Below are 22,684 nucleotides of genomic sequence, written 5' to 3' on the forward strand. Positions count from 1 at the left end.
ATCTCTGGTCAAAAAAGGTACATTGGATTATCTTTCTGTCCAGAAATTATTTAGCTGTACAAATGTGATTTTTTAACATATTTTTTCTACAGTTGTCCATGGTGTTGCGACATTTGCAGACATTATATTTTCTAATTTGTCAGCAAGTTGTGGTTCTCTTAGTGTGAAGGAAAGATGATGATTCACTCACTCAACGTATAAACAAGGAAATTAACTTTTAAAGAAAATATTAATTGTTCTTGTTGTTTTACCTCTGAGATCTCTCTGTAACTTCTTAGCGAGATCATGCTGATTCATCCTCTTCAGGATCATCAGTGTGATCCTCACAGCTCCCTCAGGGTCGTTTCTCTTCACCATCTGATCCACTGTGTCCTGTCTGTCAGCGTTCTCCAGCTGGTTCTCTGGGATGGGAGGAAAGCCAGGCAGCTGGGTACTAGTCAGGTCAGACTGAAATGTCTTCAGCTGTTCTCCAGTGAGCTCCTTCAGCGTGGTCAGCAGCAGAGATGGAACATCCAACATGAAGGGTCTCTAAAATAACAAAGATGATCAGATATAAGGAAGAGAATAGAAATACTGGCTACTGATAAAAAATAAAGAACATGAATATATTAATATTGGTAGGACATACTAGAATCTTTCTACTGGTCTCTGAATACCTCATTCTCATACACACTCTCACACACACAGTATGTGTCTGTGATCTATATGTAGTTTGTTCCCAATGACATTTGACCTCTCAGACATGACTACTAGTGTTACCTTCATGAACCTCAGCTCCTCCTCCGGCCTAGAGATCTCAGTCTCCAGATCACGACACTCCTCCTCAGACAGGGTCAACCTGGACACAGGAAACAGTCACACACTGCTCTGTTCCCCTACACCACCACCACATGCTGTGGTCACTTCACTGTTCTACATTCATTTCATAGTTCATGAGGATGATTTAATAGAGGTATAGAAGAGATGTTAGAGTGTCAATTCACTATTTTAAAAGTTGATTATCTCTCCAGCACCATAACAGTAGACTCACATATTCAATGTTACCAGTGGCTATAACTAAACTCAGCAAAAAAAGAAACGTCCTCTCACTGTCAACTTAACATGTGTAAATATTTGTATGAACATAACCAGATTCAACAACTGAGACATAAACTGAACAAGTTCCACAGACATGTGACTAACAAAAATGGAATAATGTGTCCCTGAACAAAGGGGGGGTCAAAACCAAAAGTAACAGTCAGTATCTGGTGTGGCCACCAGCTGCATTAAGTACTGCAGTGCATCTCCTCCTCATGGACTGCACCAGATTTGCCAGTTCTTGCTGTGAGATGTTACCCCACTCTTCCACCAAGGCACCTGCAAGTTCCCGGACATTTCTGGGGGGAATGGCCCTAGCCCTCATCCTCCGATCCAACAGGTCCCAGACGTGCTCAATGGGATTGAGATCCTGGCTCTTCGCCGGCCATGGAAGAACACTGACATTCCTGTCTTGCAGGAAATCACGCACAGAACGAGCAGTATGGCTGGTGGCATTCTCATGCTGGAGGGTCATGTCAGGATGAGCCTGCAGGAAGGGTACCACATGAGGGAGGAGGATGTCTTCCTTGTAACGCACAGCTTTGAGATTGCCTGCAATGACAACAAGCTCAGTCCGATGATGCTGTGACACACCGCCCCAGACCATGACGGACCCTCCACCTCCAAATCGATCCCGCTCCAGAGTACAGGCCTCGGTGTAACGCTCATTCCTTCAACGATAAACGCGAATCCGACCATCACCCCTGGTGAGACAAAACCGCGACTCGTCAGTGAAGAGCACTTTTTGCTAGTCCTGCCTTGGGTTTTTGCCCATAGGCGATGTTGTTGCCGGTGATGTCTGGTGAGGACCTGCCTTACAACAGGCCAAGCCCTCAGTCCAGCCTCTCTCAGCCTATTGCGGACAGTCTGAGCACTGATGGAGGGATTGTGCGTTCCTGGTGTAACTCGGGCAGTTGTTGTTGCCATCCTGTACCTGTCCCGCAGGTGTGATGTTCAGATGTACCGATCCTGTGCAGGTGTTGTTACACGTGGTCTGCCACTGCAAGGACGATCAGCTGTCCTTCCTGTCTCCCTGTAGCGCTGTCTTAGGCGTCTCACAGTACGGACATTGCAATTTATTGCTCTGGCCACATCTGCAGTCCTCATGCCTCCTTGCAGCATGCCTAAGGCACGTTCCCGCAGATGAGCAGGGACCCTGGGAATCTTTCTTTTGGTGTTTTTCAGAGTCAGTAGAAAGGCCTCTTTAGTGTCCTAAGTTTTCATAACTGTGACCTTAACTGCCTACCGTCTGTAAGCTGTTAGTGTCTTAACGACCACAGTGCATGCTCATTAATTGTTTATGGTTCACTGAACAAGTATGGAAAACAGTGTTTAAACCCTTTACAATGAAGATCTGTGAAGTTATTTGGATTTCTACGAATTATCTTTGAAAGACAGGGTCCTGAAAAAAATGACTTTTCTTTTTATGCTGAGTTGATGTTGAGATGTGTCTGTTACTTGAACTTTGTGAAGCATTTATTTGGGCTGCAATTTCTGAGCTGCAGTGAACTTAGAGTTAACTGCAGCAGAGGTAACTCTGGGTATTCCTTTCCCGTGGCTGTCCTCATGAGAGCCAGTTTCATCATAGCGCTTGATGGTTTTTGCGACTGCACTTGAAGAAACCTTCAAAGTTCTTGAAATGTTCCGTATTGACTGACCTTCATGTCTTAAAGTAATGATGGACTGTTGTTTCTCTTTGCTTATTTAATCTGTTCTTGCCATAATATGGACTTGGTCTTTTACCAAATAGGGCTATTGTCAGGGACTGATGTGGATGCGGTGTTGGAGTCAGGCGCAGGACACAGAAGCTAGGTCAAACAGACTTTACTAGTCAAATATACACTACAAAATAAACGGGCCTCAAACACTGGAGGCGAGCGATTACGCAAACAGTGCGTAAAAACACTAACAACATGAGCAAAACTCTGACATCAACGGACAGGCGGACAATAACACACAATCTCACATACACAAAGCAGGAAACTTATAGGTCACATAATTAGACACAAACGGACACAGGTGCAACAGACAGACCAAACCAAACAAACATCGAAACATCCAACGGTGGTAGCTAGTATTCCGGGAACGACGAACGCCGAAGCCTGCCCGAGCAAGGAGGAGGAGCAGTCTCGGCCGAATTCGTGACAGCTATCTTCTGTATACCCCCCCTACCTTGTCACAACACAACTGATTGGCTCAAACGCATTAAGAAGGAAAGAAATTCCACAAATTAACTTTTAAGAAGGCACACCTGTTAATTGAAATGCATTCCAGGTGACTACCAAATGAAGCTGGTTGAAAGAATGCCAAGAGTGTGCAAAGCTGTCAAGGCAAAGGGTGGCTATTTGAAGAATCTCAAATATAAAATATATTTTGATTTGTTTAACACTTTTTTGGTTACTACATGATTCCATATGTGTTATTTCATAGTTTTGATGTCTTCACTATTATTCTACAATGTAGAAAATAGTAAAAATAAAGAAAAACCATGGAATGAGTAAGTGTGTCCAAACTTTTGACTAGTACTGTATATGGGAAGCAGGCAAATGCCTTTCACTGAGCTGTATAAAGACAGACTGACAGGGGTGAGACAAATGATTTTAATTGATCTTAATGCTCTTTTGTTGTTGTTTGCAGGTGCACTATCCTTCTGGCCCTATGCAGCCAGGTCCCATCTACTTTTTAACTCCTCGCAAGTGTGGCTTGTTTGGTGTCTGCTGTGAAGGACCACAACAAGTCAACTAGTTGATTGATGAAGGCATGTCATCCAGCAAAGGCAGCAGCGCAGTCAACAACTACATGCACCATTTCTTCACCAACTACGGAGTTGGGGAAACACGTGTGGACCTGAATTCTGACAACTGCAGCGGCCAAAACAAGAACAAGTTTGTGCTCTGGTATTGTGCCTGGCAGACCAGCTCCACCACAGTCTGGACCTTCACTTCCTGATCACATGATCCACCACAGTCTGGACCTTCACTTCCTGATCACATGATCCACCACAGTCTGGATCTTCACTTCCTGATCACAGGCCACACCAAGTTCACCCCCGACTGGTGCTTCGGCCTCATCAAGCAGACGCGCCAGAATGACCAGAGTAAACACTTTATCCGAGATCGCTGGTTTTGTGAAGGACAGCACTGTGACGGGTCAACATCCCACAGCTGGTTGTACTGGAGGATGGTACGGTGCTATGGCTGGCAACAACACCTGACTCCGTACTTCAGGTCTCTGCCACAGATCAAGCAGTACCAGCACTTCATTGTATTGTAGGAGGTTATTCTTCTTAACTAACCTAAGGAGGTGAATTGATGTTATGCAAGGTTGTAATGTCTTCTAATTTTGTTGTTGTTACTTCCTGTTTTACAGCTTCGATGCTCTGGAGCCTGGTGTTGTTGTTGACAAGGAGCGTTCGGACTCAGCTGCTAAGCAACACTGACATCATTCCTCACATAGATGGTCTGCCTGTACAAGCACCACCTGGACTGGACACAGCTAGACAAACTTATCTTTTTGAGAAGATCAGGAGTTTTGCGACGAAGAGGCTATGGACATCACATGCCCTGCACCAAGGTCAAGGGCAGGACAGAAACAGACTCTCCGAATATTGATTCCCTTGTTCATGCGTGGTTCGGACGGACCAGTTCATCACTGGGGGGCGAGTTCCCAGTCATCAGCACTATCTGCAGTGCCTCTATTCACAAGACTCTCTCCTAACACACACGCCATACGTTGCTGCTACTATTAATCGTTTTATCCTGCTGCTCAGCCACTTTACCCCTGATTGTATGCATGTAACTACCTCATCTATCACCAGTATCACTGATATGGTTATTGATATTGTTCTTGTACATCCTTTATATTATTTGGTTCTTTCTCTACTGGCATTGACACGTGTTCATCTTCCTTTATATTGACACTATCTATTTTTGATATTGCTACTATGCAAGTAACCATTTCACTGTACCGTTTACACCTTCTGCAGAGACCCATCCACTTAGCAAGATGTGGCTGGGGGGTTATAGCATTTCTTTCACATGACCCATCAATTTAGACAATAGATAATATACTCTGTGTTCACTCATATCCACTCTGAGGGGTGGCCCTGGCTGTACCAGGTAGATAATAGATAATATACTCTATGTTCACTCATATCCACTCTGAGGGGTGGCCCTGGATGTACCAGGTAGATAATAGATAATATACTCTATGTTCACTCATATCCACTCTGAGGGGTGGCCCTGGCTGTACCAGGTAGATCATAGATAATATACTCTATGTTCACTCATATCCACTCTGAGGGGTGGCCCTGGCTGTACCAGGTAGATAATATACTCTATGTCCACTCATATCCACTCTGAGGGGTGGCCCTGGCTGTACCAGGTAGATAATAGATAATATACTCTATGTTCACTCATATCCACTCTGAGGGGTGGCCCTGGCTGTACCAGGTAGATAATATACTCTATGTTCACTCATATCCACTCTGAGGGGTGGCCCTGGCTGTACCAGGTAGATCATAGATAATATACTCTATGTTCACTCATATCCACTCTGAGGGGTGGCCCTGGCTGTACCAGGTAGATCATAGATAATATACTCTGTGTTCACTCATATCCACTCTGAGGGGTGGCCCTGGCTGTACCAGGTAGATAATAGATAATATACTCTATGTTCACTCACATTCCAGAAGAGGTGCTGGGGAGTTCTCCACTCTCCTCCCCTGCTGGCTTCCTTTCCATCTCAGAGGCAGCTTCCTCCTACACACACACACACACACACACACACAAGTCATACACGGCTATACAGAAATATAATCACAGCCTTTTTGTCTATTGTGTATGTGTGTAGGGATGCAGTCTGACCCCCACCACTCATAGTGTACATGAGAGATTAGTTAATTATCTAGACTGTATGTGTGGACTGTATCATTTCATACTGTAGAACTGACTATGACAGTGAGTACAGGTGTTTTAACATATGAGGGTAGAACTGTAGAACTGACTATGACAGTGAGTACAGGTGTTTTAACATATGAGGGTAGAACTGTAGAACTGACTATGACAGTGAGTACAGGTGTTTTAACATATGAGGGTAGAACTGTAGAACTGACTATGACAGTGAGTACAGGTGTTTTAACATATGAGGGTAGAACTGACTATGACAGTGAGCACTCACTAACACACACTTCAGACTGCATGTGGCTGTGATCTATATGTGGTTTGTTCGCAATGACATTTGACCTCTCAGACATGGCTACTAGTCTTACCTTCATTACCAGTGCCATATGCCACTTCCTCCGAAGACATAGAAATTCATCACTGTCAGCATCTGATGAGTTGCTCCACCATGTTTCTGTGGTAGATACAGGTATAGAAGAGGAAGTGAAGAGAGAAAACAGTATAATTGTCGTATTACATTGTCCTGTTCATCAACAATTATTCATTTAAATCATGTTGTCTTTGTTTGAAGGAACGGTTATGATAAATTTTTCTTATCACAGTTTTACGGTGTTACCTCTTCTGTGTCTGTAATCTCTCTCTAACTTCTCTGCCAGATCATTCTGGTCCATCCTCCTCAGGATCCTCCGTGTGTTCCCCACAGCTCTCGCAGAGCCGTATCTCTTCACCATCTGACCCACTGTGTCCTGTCTGTCAGCGTTCTCCAGCTGGCTCTCTGGGATGGGAGGAAAGCCAAACGGCTTGCAACTAGTCAGTTTAGACTGAAATGTCTTCAGCTGTTCTTCAGTGAGCTCCTCCAGAGTGGCCAGCAGCAGAGCTGGAAAGAGGTGGAAACAGGGGAAATAGAGGGGAAGATAGGAGGGGGGATAGAGAGACAGTTAGGGTCCTTGTCTACAATCCTACTTCTCTGATCTCTCTCTAACTTCTCTGCCAGATCATTCTGGTTCATCTTCCAGATTAGGCAGCTCAGGAAGAGACATACAGCCATGATTAGAAAGTCTAATCCATTTGTGAAATCTTCCCTACTGTATTGGTGATTGTATGTATGTAATATAATGAATGTTGGATTGCTGTTTAAACATAATGGGGTCACCTGGATACATCATGAATAAAAATGTTAAAAGAGAGGTCTGCTGAATGTTTTTTATGAAGTCAGTTGAATGTTCTTTCTGATTAGACCTACACTGAACTGTGATTGTGATGTATAGATCGATGTACATTCTTGCTACGTTACCTCTATTGTAATCTCTCTTTAACTTCTTTGCCAGATCATTCTGGTCCATCCCCCTCAGGATCCTCTGTGTGTTCCCCACAGCACTCTCAGGGCCGTATCTCTTCACCATCTGACCCACTATGTCCTGACTGTCAGCGTTCTCCAGCTGGCTCTCTGGGATGGGAGGGAAGCCAAGCAGCTGGACACTAGTCAGTTTAGACTGAAATGTCTTCAGCTGTTCTCCAGTGAGCTTTCCCAGAGTTGTCAGCAGCAGAGCTGCAACATCCAAAATTATCTAAAACAACAAATATAACAACAGTGAGGCAGGAATAGAAAAACTGACTACTGATATAAAATAAATAACATGAATATATTAATATTGTTAAGACGTACTAGAATATTTATACTGGTCTCTCAATATCATCATAAAATAGATTACAGTTGGAACTTTAACACACACACACACACAGTATGTGTCTGTGATCTATATGTGGTTTGATCACAATGACATTTGACCTCTCAGACATGACCACTAGTGTTACCTTCATGAACCTCAGATAATCCTCCAGCCAAGAGATCTCAGTCTCCAGACGACGACACTCCTCCTCAGACCGGGTCAACCTGGACACAGGAAACAGTCACACACTGCTCTGTTCCCCTACACCACAACTACATGCTGTGGTCACTTCACTGTTCTACATTCACTCAGGTCATGAGGATGATGTAATAAAAGATGTTATGGTAGAGTTGTTAATATTAGACTCATTTCATCGTATTATGTCCACTCACCTTCCAGAAGAGGTGCTGGGGAGTTTGGCAGACTGCTCATCCCTGTTGGCCTCTGACTGCAACACATACACCCATATGTACACACAAACACACACACACAGTAGATTGCAGTGTCTGCAGAGAATACTGTGATCTACTGCATGTGGTTTTCTCACATTGACTATAGACATGGCCACTAGTCTTACCTTCAGCACCTCCAGCTTCTCCTTCAGACTAGAGATCTCAGCCTCCAGATGACGACACTCCTCCTCATACAGGGTCAAACTGGACACAGGAAACAGTCACACACTGCTCTGTTCCCCTACACCACCACCACATGCTGTGGTCACTTCACTGTTCTACATTCATTTCACAGGTCATGAGGATAAATAGAGGTATAGAAGAGATGTTAGAGGGACAATTCACTGTTTTTAAAGTTGATTTCTCTCCAGCACCATACCAGTAGACTCATATATTCAATGTTACCAGTGGCTATAGCTATGTTGTTACTTGAACTCTGTGAAGCATTTATTTGGGCTGCAATTTCTGAGGCTGGTAACTCTAATGAACTTATCCTCTGCAGCAGAGGTAACTCTGGGTCTTCCTTTCCAGTGGCTGTCCTCATGAGAGGAAGTTTCATCATAGCGCTTGATGGTTTTTGCGACTGTACTTGAAGAATCTTTCAAAGTTCTTGAAATGTTCCATACAGTCTTAAAAGTAATGATGGACTGTTGTTTCTCTTTGCTTATTTGAGCTGTTCTTGCCATAATATGGACTTGGTCTTTTACCAAATAGGGCTATCTTCTGTATACCCCCTACCTTGTCACAACACAACTGATTGGCTCAAACGCATTAAGAAGGAAAGAAATTCCACAAATTAACTTTTAAGAAGGCACACCTGTTAATTGAAATGCATTCCAGGTGACTACCAAATGAAGCTGGTTGAAAGAATGCCAAGAGTGTGCAAAGCTGTCAAGGCAAAGGGTGGCTATTTGAAGAATCTCAAATATAAAATATATTTTGATTTGTTTAACACTTTTTTGGTTACTACATGATTCCATATGTGTTATTTCATAGTTTTGATGTCTTCAATATTATTCTACAATGTAGAAAATAGCAACAATAAAGAAAAACCCTGGAATGAGTAGGTGTGTCCAAACTTTTGACTAGTACTGTATATGGGAAGCAGGAAAATGCCTTTCACTGAGCTGTATAAAGACAGACTGACAGGGGTGAGACAAATGATTTTAATTGATCTTAATGCTCTTTTGTTGTTGTTTGCAGGTGCACTATCCTTCTGACCCTATTCAGCCAGGTCCCATCTACTTTTTAACTCCTTGCAAGTGTGGCTTGTTTGGTGTCTGCTGTGAAGGACCACAACAAGTCAACTAGTTGATTGATGAAGGCATGTCATCCAGCAAAGGCAGCAGCGCAGTCAACAACAACATGCACCATTTCTTCACCAACTACGGAGTTGGGGAAACACGTGTGGACCTGAATTCTGACAACTGCAGCGGCCAAAACAAGAACAAGTTTGTGCTCTGGTATTGTGCCTGGCAGACCAGCTCCACCACAGTCTGGACCTTCACTTCCTGATCACATGATGCACCACAGTCTGGACCTTCACTTCCTGATCACAGGCCACACCAAGTTCACCCCCGACTGGTGCTTCGGCCTCATCAAGCAGACGCGCCAGAATGACCAGAGTAAACACTTTATCCGAGATCGCTGGTTTTGTGAAGGACAGCACTGTGACGGGTCAACATCCCACAGCTGGTTGTACTGGAGGATGGTACGGTGCTATGGCTGGCAACAACACCTGACTCCGTACTTCAGGTCTCTGCCACAGATCAAGCAGTACCAGCACTTCATTGTATTGTAGGAGGTTATTCTTCTTAACTAACCTAAGGAGGTGAATTGATGTTATGCAAGGTTGTAATGTCTTCTAATTTTGTTGTTGTTACTTCCTGTTTTACAGCTTCGATGCTCTGGAGCCTGGTGTTGTTGTTGACAAGGAGCGTTCGGACTCAGCTGCTAAGCAACACTGACATCATTCCTCACATAGATGGTCTGCCTGTACAAGCACCACCTGGACTGGACACAGCTAGACAAACTTATCTTTTTGAGAAGATCAGGGAGTTTTGCGACGAAGAGGCTATGGACATCACATGCCCTGCACCAAGGTCAAGGGCAGGACAGAAACAGACTCTCCGAATATTGATTCCCTTGTTCATGCGTGGTTCGGACGGACCAGTTCATCACTGGGGGCGAGTTCCCAGTCATCAGCACTATCTGCAGTGCCTCTATTCACAAGACTCTCTCCTAACACACACGCCATACGTTGCTGCTACTATTAATCGTTTTATCCTGCTGCTCAGCCACTTTACCCCTGATTGTATGCATGTAACTACCTCATCTATCACCAGTATCACTGATATGGTTATTGATATTGTTCTTGTACATCCTTTATATTATTTGGTTCTTTCTCTACTGGCATTGACACGTGTTCATCTTCCTTTATATTGACACTATCTATTTTTGATATTGCTACTATGCAAGTAACCATTTCACTGTACCGTTTACACCTTCTGCAGAGACCCATCCACTTAGCAAGATGTGGCTGGGGGTTATAGCATTTCTTTCACATGACCCATCAATTTAGACAATAGATAATATACTCTGTGTTCACTCATATCCACTCTGAGGGGTGGCCCTGGCTGTACCAGGTAGATAATAGATAATATACTCTATGTTCACTCATATCCACTCTGAGGGGTGGCCCTGGCTGTACCAGGTAGATAATAGATAATATACTCTATGTTCACTCATATCCACTCTGAGGGGTGGCCCTGGCTGTACCAGGTAGATCATAGATAATATACTCTATGTTCACTCATATCCACTCTGAGGGGTGGCCCTGGCTGTACCAGGTAGATAATAGATAATATACTCTATGTCCACTCATATCCACTCTGTGGGGTGGCCCTGGCTGTACCAGGTAGATAATATACTCTATGTCCACTCATATCCACTCTGAGGGGTGGCCCTGGCTGTACCAGGTAGATAATAGATAATATACTCTATGTCCACTCATATCCACTCTGTGGGGTGGCCCTGGCTGTACCAGGTAGATAATAGATAATATACTCTGTGTTCACTCATATCCACTCTGAGGGGTGGCCCTGGCTGTACCAGGTAGATAACAGATAATATACTCTATGTCCACTCATATCCACTCTGAGGGGTGGCCCTGGCTGTACCAGGTAGATAATAGATAATATACTCTATGTTCACTCATATCCACTCTGAGGGGTGGCCCTGGCTGTACCAGGTAGATAATAGATAATATACTCTATGTCCACTCATATCCACTCTGAGGGGTGGCCCTGGCTGTACCAGGTAGATAATAGATAATATACTCTATGTTCACTCACATTCCAGAAGAGGTGCTGGGGAGTTCTCCACTCTCCTCCCCTGCTGGCTTCCTTTCCATCTCAGAGGCAGCTTCCTCCTACACACACACACACACACACACACACACACAAGTCATACACGGCTATACAGAAATATAATCACAGCCTTTTTGTCTATTGTGTATGTGTGTAGGGATGCAGTCTGACCCCCACCACTCATAGTGTACATGAGAGATTAGTTAATTATCTAGACTGTATGTGTGGACTGTATCATTTCATACTGTAGAACTGACTATGACAGTGAGTACAGGTGTTTTAACATATGAGGGTAGAACTGTAGAACTGACTATGACAGTGAGTACAGGTGTTTTAACATATGAGGGTAGAACTGTAGAACTGACTATGACAGTGAGTACAGGTGTTTTAACATATGAGGGTAGAACTGACTATGACAGTGAGCACTCACTAACACACACTTCAGACTGCATGTGGCTGTGATCTATATGTGGTTTGTTCGCAATGACATTTGACCTCTCAGACATGGCTACTAGTCTTACCTTCATTACCAGTGCCATATGCCACTTCCTCCGAAGACATAGAAATTCATCACTGTCAGCATCTGATGAGTTGCTCCACCATGTTTCTGTGGTAGATACAGGTATAGAAGAGGAAGTGAAGAGAGAAAACAGTATAATTGTCGTATTACATTGTCCTGTTCATCAACAATTATTCATTTAAATCATGTTGTCTTTGTTTGAAGGAACGGTTATGATAAATTTTTCTTATCACAGTTTTACGGTGTTACCTCTTCTGTGTCTGTAATCTCTCTCTAACTTCTCTGCCAGATCATTCTGGTCCATCCTCCTCAGGATCCTCCGTGTGTTCCCCACAGCTCTCGCAGAGCCGTATCTCTTCACCATCTGACCCACTGTGTCCTGTCTGTCAGCGTTCTCCAGCTGGCTCTCTGGGATGGGAGGAAAGCCAAACGGCTTGCAACTAGTCAGTTTAGACTGAAATGTCTTCAGCTGTTCTTCAGTGAGCTCCTCCAGAGTGGCCAGCAGCAGAGCTGGAAAGAGGTGGAAACAGGGGAAATAGAGGGGAAGATAGGAGGGGGGATAGAGAGACAGTTAGGGTCCTTGTCTACAATCCTACTTCTCTGATCTCTCTCTAACTTCTCTGCCAGATCATTCTGGTTCATCTTCCAGATTAGGCAGCTCAGGAAGAGACATACAGCCATGATTAGAAAGTCTAATCCATTTGTGAAATCTTCCCTACTGTATTGGTGATTGTATGTATGTAATATAATGAATGTTGGATTGCTGTTTAAACATAATGGGGTCACCTGGATACATCATGAATAAAAATGTTAAAAGAGAGGTCTGCTGAATGTTTTTTATGAAGTCAGTTGAATGTTCTTTCTGATTAGACCTACACTGAACTGTGATTGTGATGTATAGATCGATGTACATTCTTGCTACGTTACCTCTATTGTAATCTCTCTTTAACTTCTTTGCCAGATCATTCTGGTCCATCCCCCTCAGGATCCTCTGTGTGTTCCCCACAGCACTCTCAGGGCCGTATCTCTTCACCATCTGACCCACTATGTCCTGACTGTCAGCGTTCTCCAGCTGGCTCTCTGGGATGGGAGGAAAGCCAAGCAGCTGGACACTAGTCAGTTTAGACTGAAATGTCTTCAGCTGTTCTCCAGTGAGCTTTCCCAGAGTTGTCAGCAGCAGAGCTGCAACATCCAAAATTATCTAAAACAACAAATATAACAACAGTGAGGCAGGAATAGAAAAACTGACTACTGATATAAAATAAATAACATGAATATATTAATATTGTTAAGACGTACTAGAATATTTATACTGGTCTCTCAATATCATCATAAAATAGATTACAGTTGGAACTTTAACACACACACACACACAGTATGTGTCTGTGATCTATATGTGGTTTGATCACAATGACATTTGACCTCTCAGACATGACCACTAGTGTTACCTTCATGAACCTCAGATAATCCTCCAGCCAAGAGATCTCAGTCTCCAGACGACGACACTCCTCCTCAGACCGGGTCAACCTGGACACAGGAAACAGTCACACACTGCTCTGTTCCCCTACACCACAACTACATGCTGTGGTCACTTCACTGTTCTACATTCACTCAGGTCATGAGGATGATGTAATAAAAGATGTTATGGTAGAGTTGTTAATATTAGACTCATTTCATCGTATTATGTCCACTCACCTTCCAGAAGAGGTGCTGGGGAGTTTGGCAGACTGCTCATCCCTGTTGGCCTCTGACTGCAACACATACACCCATATGTACACACAAACACACACACACAGTAGATTGCAGTGTCTGCAGAGAATACTGTGATCTACTGCATGTGGTTTTCTCACATTGACTATAGACATGGCCACTAGTCTTACCTTCAGCACCTCCAGCTTCTCCTTCAGACTAGAGATCTCAGCCTCCAGACGACGACACTCTTCCTCATACAGGGTCAAACTGGACACAGGAAACAGTCACACACTGCTCTGTTCCCCTACACCACCACCACATGCTGTGGTCACTTCACTGTTCTACATTCATTTCACAGGTCATGAGGATAAATAGAGGTATAGAAGAGATGTTAGAGGGACAATTCACTGTTTTTAAAGTTGATTTCTCTCCAGCACCATACCAGTAGACTCATATATTCAATGTTACCAGTGGCTATAGCTATGTTGTTACTTGAACTCTGTGAAGCATTTATTTGGGCTGCAATTTCTGAGGCTGGTAACTCTAATGAACTTATCCTCTGCAGCAGAGGTAACTCTGGGTCTTCCTTTCCAGTGGCTGTCCTCATGAGAGGAAGTTTCATCATAGCGCTTGATGGTTTTTGCGACTGTACTTGAAGAATCTTTCAAAGTTCTTGAAATGTTCCATATAGTCTTAAAAGTAATGATGGACTGTTGTTTCTCTTTGCTTATTTGAGCTGTTCTTGCCATAATATGGACTTGGTCTTTTACCAAATAGGGCTATCTTCTGTATACCCCCTACCTTGTCACAACACAACTGATTGGCTCAAACGCATTAAGAAGGAAAGAAATTCCACAAATTAACTTTTTAAGAAGGCACACCTGTTAATTGAAATGCATTCCAGGTGACTACCAAATGAAGCTGGTTGAAAGAATGCCAAGAGTGTGCAAAGCTGTCAAGGCAAAGGGTGGCTATTTGAAGAATCTCAAATATAAAATATATTTTGATTTGTTTAACACTTTTTTGGTTACTACATGATTCCATATGTGTTATTTCATAGTTTTGATGTCTTCAATATTATTCTACAATGTAGAAAATAGCAACAATAAAGAAAAACCCTGGAATGAGTAGGTGTGTCCAAACTTTTGACTAGTACTGTATATGGGAAGCAGGAAAATGCCTTTCACTGAGCTGTATAAAGACAGACTGACAGGGGTGAGACAAATGATTTTAATTGATCTTAATGCTCTTTTGTTGTTGTTTGCAGGTGCACTATCCTTCTGACCCTATTCAGCCAGGTCCCATCTACTTTTTAACTCCTTGCAAGTGTGGCTTGTTTGGTGTCTGCTGTGAAGGACCACAACAAGTCAACTAGTTGATTGATGAAGGCATGTCATCCAGCAAAGGCAGCAGCGCAGTCAACAACTACATGCACCATTTCTTCACCAACTACGGAGTTGGGGAAACACGTGTGGACCTGAATTCTGACAACTGCAGCGGCCAAAACAAGAACAAGTTTGTGCTCTGGTATTGTGCCTGGCAGACCAACTCCACCACAGTCTGGACCTTCACTTCCTGATCACATGATCCACCACAGTCTGGACCTTCACTTCCTGATCACATGATCCACCACAGTCTGGACCTTCACTTCCTGATCACAGGCCACACCAAGTTCACCCCCGACTGGTGCTTCGGCCTCATCAAGCAGAAAGACCAGAGAAAACACTTTGTCTGAGATTGCTGGTGTTGTGAAGGACAGCACTGTGACGGGTCAACTAGTTGTACTGGAGGATGGAAGGGTGCTGGTGGAAAGCTATGAGATAAACAAAGTTAATCACAAACATGACGAATATGGAGTCAGGATTAAACATGGATACTGTCTGTTGCTAGGCAAGAACTTAATTGGCTGGCAACAACACCTGACTCCGTACTTCAGGTCTCTGCCACAGGTCAAGCAGTCCCAGCACTTCATTGTATTGTAGGAGGTTATTCTTCTTAACTAACCTAAGGAGGTGAATTGATGTTATGCAAGGTTGTAATGTCTTCTAATTTTGTTGTTGTTACTTCCTGTTTTACAGCTTCAATGCTCTGGAGCCTGGTGCTGTTGTTGTCAAGGAGCGTTCGGACTCAGCTGCTAAGCAACGCTGACATCCTTCCTCACATAGTTGGTCTGCCTGTACATGCACCACCTGGACTGGACACAGCTAGACAAACTTATCTTTTTGAGAAGATCAGGGAGTTTTGCGACGAAGAGGCTATGGACATCACATGCCCTGCACCAAAGTCAAGGGCAGGACAGAAACAGACTCTCCGAATATTGATTCCCTTGTTCATGTGTGGTTCGGATGGACCAGTTTATCACTGGGGGCGAGTTCCCAGTCATCAGCACTATCTGCAGTGCCTCTATTCACAAGACTCTCTCCTAACACACACGCCATACGTTGCTGCTACTATTAATTTTTTTATCCTGCTGCTCAGCCACTTTACCCCTGATTGTATGCATATAACTACTTCATCTATCACCAATATCACTGATATGGTTATTGATATTGTTCTTGTACATCCTTTATACGGGAAACACGTGTGGACCTGAATTCTGACAACTGCAGCGGCCAAAAGAAGAACAAGTTTGTGCTCTGGTATTGTGCCTGGCAGACCAGCTCCACCACAGTCTGGACCTTCACTTCCTGATCACATGATCCACCACAGTCTGGACCTTCACTTCCTGATCACATGATCCACCACAGTCTGGACCTTCACTTCCTAATCACAGGCCACACCAAGTTCACCCCCGACTGGTGCTTCGGCCTCATCAAGCAGACGCGCCAGAATGACCAGAGTAAACACTTTATCCGAGATCGCTGGTTTTGTGAAGGACAGCACTGTGACGGGTCAACATCCCACAGCTGGTTGTACTGGAGGATGGTACGGTGCTATGGCTGGCAACAACACCTGACTCCGTACTTCAGGTCGCTGCCACAGATCAAGCAGTACCAGCACTTCATTGTATTGTAGGAGGTTATTCTTCTTATCTAAACTAAGGAGGTGAATTGATGTTATGCAAGGTTGTAATGTCTTCTAATTTTGTTGTTGTTATTTCCTGTTTTACAGCTTCGATGCTCTGGAGCCTGGTGTTGTTGTTGACAAGGAGCGTTCGGACTCAGCTGCTAAGCAACACTGACATCCTTCCTCACATAGTTGGTCTGCCTGTACAAGCACCACCGGGACTGGACACAGCTAGACAAACTTATATTTTTGAGAAGATCAGGGAGTTTTGCGACGAAGAGGCTATGGACATCACATGCCCTGCACCAAAGTCAAGGGCAGGACAGAAACAGACTCTCCGAATATAGATTCCCTTGTTCATGCGTGGTTCGGACGGACCAGTTCATCACTGGGGGCGAGTTCCCAGTCATCAGCACTATCTGCAGTGCCTCTATTCACAAGACTCTCTCCTAACACACACGCCATACGTTGCTGCTACTATTAATTGTTTTATCCTGCTGCTCAGCCACTTTACCCCTGATTGTATGCATATAACTACCTCATCTATCACCAGTATCACTGATATGGTTCTTGATATTGTTCTTGTACATCCTTTATATTATTTGGTTCTTTCTCTACTGGCATTGACACTTGTTCATTTTCCTTTATATTGACACAATCTATTTTTGATATTTCTACTATGCAAGTAACCATTTCACTGTACCGTTTACACCTTCTGTAGAGACCCATCCACTTAGCAAGATGTGGCTGGGGGTTATAGCATTTCTTTCACATGACCCATCAATTTAGACAAGTGTGTCTGGGTAAGCGTCATCTAATACTTATAAAATATTTTCTATCTGGACACTTCATGTCAACCTAGAATTTTTCCTTATTGTAGGCTACTACTTTTACCACTTTTAGTCTTAATCTATACTACACTACTCACTGTTTAGCACATGACCTCACATGAGAATCCTTAAAGAGATGGGTGGGGCTTAAGAGTGTGTGAACAATGCTGAATGGGTGTAGACAAAGAAGAGCTCTCCAGTAGGTGTACCAAAACATTCATGGGCCATTTTCTCAAAAGTGGGGATACAGGTTTATCAACTTTCAAAGCAGAATTACTTTCCCATTGTTCCTTAAATGGAGTGTATGATATACCATTTTATAGTTCTGTGTCTCTGCTTTTATCCAATGTAAAAAACACAATTTCAAATTTTGCTACATCGAATCAAGGCGGTTGGTCAAATATATTATATGTCCAATCTGAGGGGTGGCCCTGGCTGTACCAGGTAGATAATAGATAATATACTCTATGTTCACTCATATCCACTCTGAGGGGTGGCCCTGGCTGTACCAGGTAGATAATAGATAATATACTCTATGTTCACTCACATTCTAGTAGAGGTCCTGAGGAGTTTGCTGAACGGCTCTTCACTCTCCTCCCCTGCTGGCTTCCTTTCCTTCTCAGAGGCAGATACCTCCTACACACACAGACACACACACACACACACACACGCACACACACACAAATAAAAAAAGTTTACCAAGTACAATGTAGAACATAAACTAGTTCAGCCTTCTTCACTCCCTCGAATGACGTGAAAGGACAAGCTATACATTCATAGGATATTACTGCGTTATTAATTCATAGCTAGATAATAACCTAGACATTTTAATGTAGGCCTATGAACTATTGCATCACATGTTGCGTTTCATCATGAACGTTTCTTTTCTCGCACATCCAAGTTGCCGTAAGTGAAATATGAAACGGATACAATGTAGCCTACTTTACTAGCAACAAACTTTACCAGAGACTTTACCACTAATATATCGACGAAATAACAGCATACTCTGTTTTTTTCAAACTATTTTCTTACCTTGGATGGGTCCATTTTTAGACACTACAGGTGCAGACAGCCGACTGGAAAGTAATGAAGCCTTATAGTAGAGCGCTCCAGTTTCCTGGTTTTCAGCAGCCCACCCCATCCTGTGGCACATCCTCCCTATTGGTCTCTAGTAGTGCGTCGCCCTCTAGTGGACAAACTGACACCAAACCAAAATAGGTGTGAGAGAGAAGCCATTCTTATCCAGCAATAAAGTCGATACAACATCTTTGATATTATCTTGTTCTTTATGTTTCCACTTGAATCACAGGTTGTATTTGTAATTAAACAATGTTCTGATTCCTTTAGTGGCTTTGTGGGATTGATTTAACATACAGTGGGGGAAAAAAGTATTTAGTCAGCCGCCAATTGTGCAAGTTCTCCCACTTAAAAAGATGAGAGAGGCCTGTAATTTTCATCATAGGTACACGTCAACTATGACAGACAAAATGAGAAAAAAAATTCCAGAAAATCAAATTGTAGGATTTTTAATGAATTTATTTGCAAATGATGGTGGAAAATAAGTATTTGGTCAATAACAAAAGTTTCTCAATACTTTGTTATATACCCTTTGTTGGCAATGACACAGGTCAAACGTTTTATGTAAGTCTTCACAAGGTTTTAACACACTGTTGCTGGTATTTTGGCCCATTCCTCCATGCAGATCTCCTCTAGAGCAGTGATGTTTTGGGGCTCTCACTGGGCAACACAGACTTTCAACTCCCTCCAAAGATTTTCTATGGGATTGAGATCTGGAGACTGGCTAGGCCACTCCAGGACCTTGAAATGCTTCTTACGAAGCCACTCCTTCGTTGCCCGGGCGGTGTGTTTGGGATCATTGTCATGCTGAAAGACCCAGCCACGTGTCATCTTCAATGCCCTTGCTGATGGAAGGAGGTTTTCACTCAAAATCTCACGATACATGGCCCCATTCATTCTTTCCTTTACACGGATCAGTCGTCCTGGTCCCTTTGCAGAAAAACAGCCCCAAAGCATGATGTTTCCACCCCCATGCTTCACAGTAGGTATGGTGTTCTTTGGATGCAACTCAGCATTCTTGTCCTCCAAACACAACGAGTTGAGTTTTTACCAAAAAGTTATATTTTGGTTTCATCTGACCATATGACATTCTCCCAATCCTCTTCTGGATCATCCAAATGCACTCTAGCAAACTTCAGACGGGCCTGGACATGTACTGGCTTAAGCAGGGGGACACGTCTGACACTGCAGGATTTGAGTCCCTGGGGGCGCAGTGTGTTACTGATGGTAGGCTTGTTACTTTGGTCCCAGCTCTCTGCAGGTCATTCACTAGGTCCCCCCGTGTGGTTCTGGGATTTTTGCTCACCGTTCTTGTGATCATTTTGACCCCACTGGGTGAGATCTTGCGTGGAGCCCCAGATCGAGGGAGATTATCAGTGGTCTTGTATGTCTTCCATTTCTTAATAATTGCTCCCACAGTAGATTTTTTCAAACCAAGCTGCTTACCTATTGCAGATTCAGTCTTCCCAGCCTGGTGCAGGTCTACAATTTTGTTTCTGGTGTCCTTTGACAGCTCTTTGGTCTTGGCCATAGTGGAGTTTGGAGTGTGACTGTTTGAGGTTGTGGACAGGTGTCTTTTATACTGATAACAAGTTCAAACAGGTGCCATTAATACAGGTAACGAGTGGAGGACAGAGGAGCCTCTTAAAGAAGAAGTTACAGGTCTGTGAGAGCCAGAAATCTTGCTTGTTTGAAGTTGACCAAATACTTATTTTCCACCATAATTTGCAAATAAATTCATTAAAAATCCTACAATGTGAGTTTCTGGATTTTCTTTTCTCATTTTGTCTGTCATAGTTGACGTGTACATATGATGAAAATTACAGGCCTCTCTCATCTTTTTAACCCTCCTGTTATGTTGTGGGTCAATTTGACCCGTTTCCACTTTTGCGTTGTCTAAAATACTAGTTAACCACTCTTTTTCGCCATGAAATTACATGACTTTTCCTCATTTAGGGTCATGAACCTAACTGCAAAATGTGGACACACTGATGTGTTGTGGAATGTCTGTGTACATTTTGTATACAAACATGATGTTGTGGGTCATTTTGACCCGGAGGCTTTCATGTGTATATATATTTGCACAGGTGCAAAACAAAAAAGTGTCTTTGATGTATTTTGTTTTGACTGGTCCTGGTTGCACTTTTAGAATTGTGTTTGGGTTAAAAAGGGCTTTCCCAAGCTTCTCCTCAGTGTGAGAGCAGCAGGTCCCTGACACAGACACTCAAAAATGAGCTCCAAAAGATTTTCAATCAATGAAGTCTTATCACAAATTCTGGACTGTGACAGTGAAAAAGAAGAAGAGGTTTCAGAGACAGATGATATTTCAGAGATAGAGGACAATGCTGTTGATGATCCAGATTTTGTCTTCATTGAAGAGGATTCAGAGGAGGAGTCTGCCGTACCATCCCCTACATCAGATGAGAGACAGAGCATGCAACAAGCATCATCAAGAGAAGAGAAGACATGGAAGTCTAAAGATGGTCATATTGAATGGTCACCGTCACCACAACGAGGTCAAGGTAGACTCTCAGCTTCCAATGTAATAAAAATGGTTCCAGGACCTACACGATTTGCTGTCACTCGAGTCCATGACATACAATCAGCTTTTGAGCTCTTTTTACCCCAAGCAATAGAGAAGATTGTTCTGGACATGACCAACTTGGAGGGGAGCCGTGTGTTTCAAGAGAACTGGAAGCCACTGGATCGGATTGACTTGCATGCATACATTGGATTGCTCATATTAGCTGGAGTCTACCGGTCAAACGGAGAAGCAACGGCCAGCCTGTGGAATGAAGAGAATGGAAGGCCAATATTTCGGGCAACAATGTCTCTACAAGAATTCCACATAATTTCTCGGGTGATTCGCTTTGATAACCGTGATACCAGACCGGGTCGACGTGAAAGAGACAAACTAGCTGCAATCAGAGATGTATGGGATAAATGGGTGGAAATTTTACCGTTACTGTACAATCCCAGTCCTCATGTTACAGTTGATGAACGCCTTGTTCCATTCAGAGGACGTTGTCCCTTCAGACAGTATATGCCAAACAAGCCTGCAAAATATGGCATCAAAATATGGGCAGCATGTGATGCCACATCAAGCTATGCATGGAATATGCAAGTTTACACTGGGAAGCCACCCGGCGGAGTGCCTGAGAAAAACCAGGGGATGCGGGTGGTGCTGGACATGAGTGAAGGGCTGCAAGGTCATAACATCACGTGTGACAACTTCTTCACATCCTACCGCCTTGGTGTTGAACTACAGAAGAGAAAGCTGACCATGGTTGGAACAATCAGAAAAAACAAACCTGAACTTCCCAGTGAGCTTCTGAAAATGCAGGGCAGAACTGTGCATTCCTCTAAATTTGCTTTCTCTGAAAATGCAACTGTTGTTTCATACTGCCCAAAGAAGAACAAGAATGTTCTTGTAATGAGCACAATGCACAAAGATGCATCGCTGAGTGCAAGAGAGGACATCAAGCCACAAATAATACTGGACTACAATTCCACCAAAGGAGGAGTTGACAATTTGGATAAAGTCACAGCAACATATAGTTGTCAGCGCATGACTGCCCGCTGGCCTTTGGTGATTTTCTACAACATTGTGGATGTGTCTGCTTACAATGCCTATGTCCTGTGGACTGAAATCAACCAGCAATGGAATGGTGGCAAATTGTACCGACGCCGGCTTTTCCTAGAGGAGCTCGGCAAAGCTCTCATCACTCCCAAGATCCAGAGGAGAGTCCGGCCTCCTCGGTCGACAGCAGCTGCATCTGCCGTCCAGAAAATTCAAGCTGGACCATCAACACATGCCTCCAATCAACCAGAAATGGATCCAGTGGATACAGGCAGTGGCAAGAAACGGAAAAGATGCCAGCTCTGCCCCCCTCGACAAGACAGTAAAACAAGCACCACTTGTGTAGAATGCAATAAATACATCTGCAGAAAGCACACACACACATTGTGTTCAACATGTAGAGAGAAAGACTGAAGGGATAATATGGACCAATAGGGGGAAAAAACCTACTTGGGGAAACTGAAAAATCTTGTTTGTGAGAAAGGAAATATGTTTAACAAATAGTTCTTAA

At 43.5% G+C, this 22,684-nt stretch overlaps 1 protein-coding gene across 1 annotated transcript in view; it reads right to left on the reverse strand.

Annotated features, from left to right (window-relative positions):
• The window catches only part of LOC121532579, a 148,598-nt gene extending 129,989 nt beyond the window's left edge, over positions 1-18,609 (reverse strand). Inside the window, exons 1-15 of the mRNA XM_045213671.1 lie at positions 18,549-18,609; positions 13,684-13,739; positions 13,437-13,515; positions 12,916-13,189; positions 12,238-12,498; positions 11,990-12,075; positions 11,454-11,530; positions 8,226-8,304; positions 8,041-8,096; positions 7,794-7,872; positions 7,273-7,546; positions 6,595-6,855; positions 6,347-6,432; positions 5,761-5,837; positions 760-838 (exon numbers count right to left, since the gene is read on the reverse strand). Coding sequence (XP_045069606.1) covers positions 760-838; positions 5,761-5,837; positions 6,347-6,432; positions 6,595-6,855; positions 7,273-7,546; positions 7,794-7,872; positions 8,041-8,096; positions 8,226-8,304; positions 11,454-11,530; positions 11,990-12,075; positions 12,238-12,498; positions 12,916-13,189; positions 13,437-13,515; positions 13,684-13,739; positions 18,549-18,563 — 1,839 coding nt within the window. The 5' untranslated portion in view covers positions 18,564-18,609. The remainder of the gene's footprint in view (positions 1-759; positions 839-5,760; positions 5,838-6,346; positions 6,433-6,594; positions 6,856-7,272; positions 7,547-7,793; positions 7,873-8,040; positions 8,097-8,225; positions 8,305-11,453; positions 11,531-11,989; positions 12,076-12,237; positions 12,499-12,915; positions 13,190-13,436; positions 13,516-13,683; positions 13,740-18,548) is intronic.
• Between the last annotated feature and the right edge of the window lie 4,075 nt (positions 18,610-22,684).

Source organism: Coregonus clupeaformis, unplaced genomic scaffold (genome assembly GCF_020615455.1).
Source record: "Coregonus clupeaformis isolate EN_2021a unplaced genomic scaffold, ASM2061545v1 scaf0138, whole genome shotgun sequence".
Taxonomy (NCBI): Eukaryota; Metazoa; Chordata; class Actinopteri; order Salmoniformes; family Salmonidae; genus Coregonus; species Coregonus clupeaformis.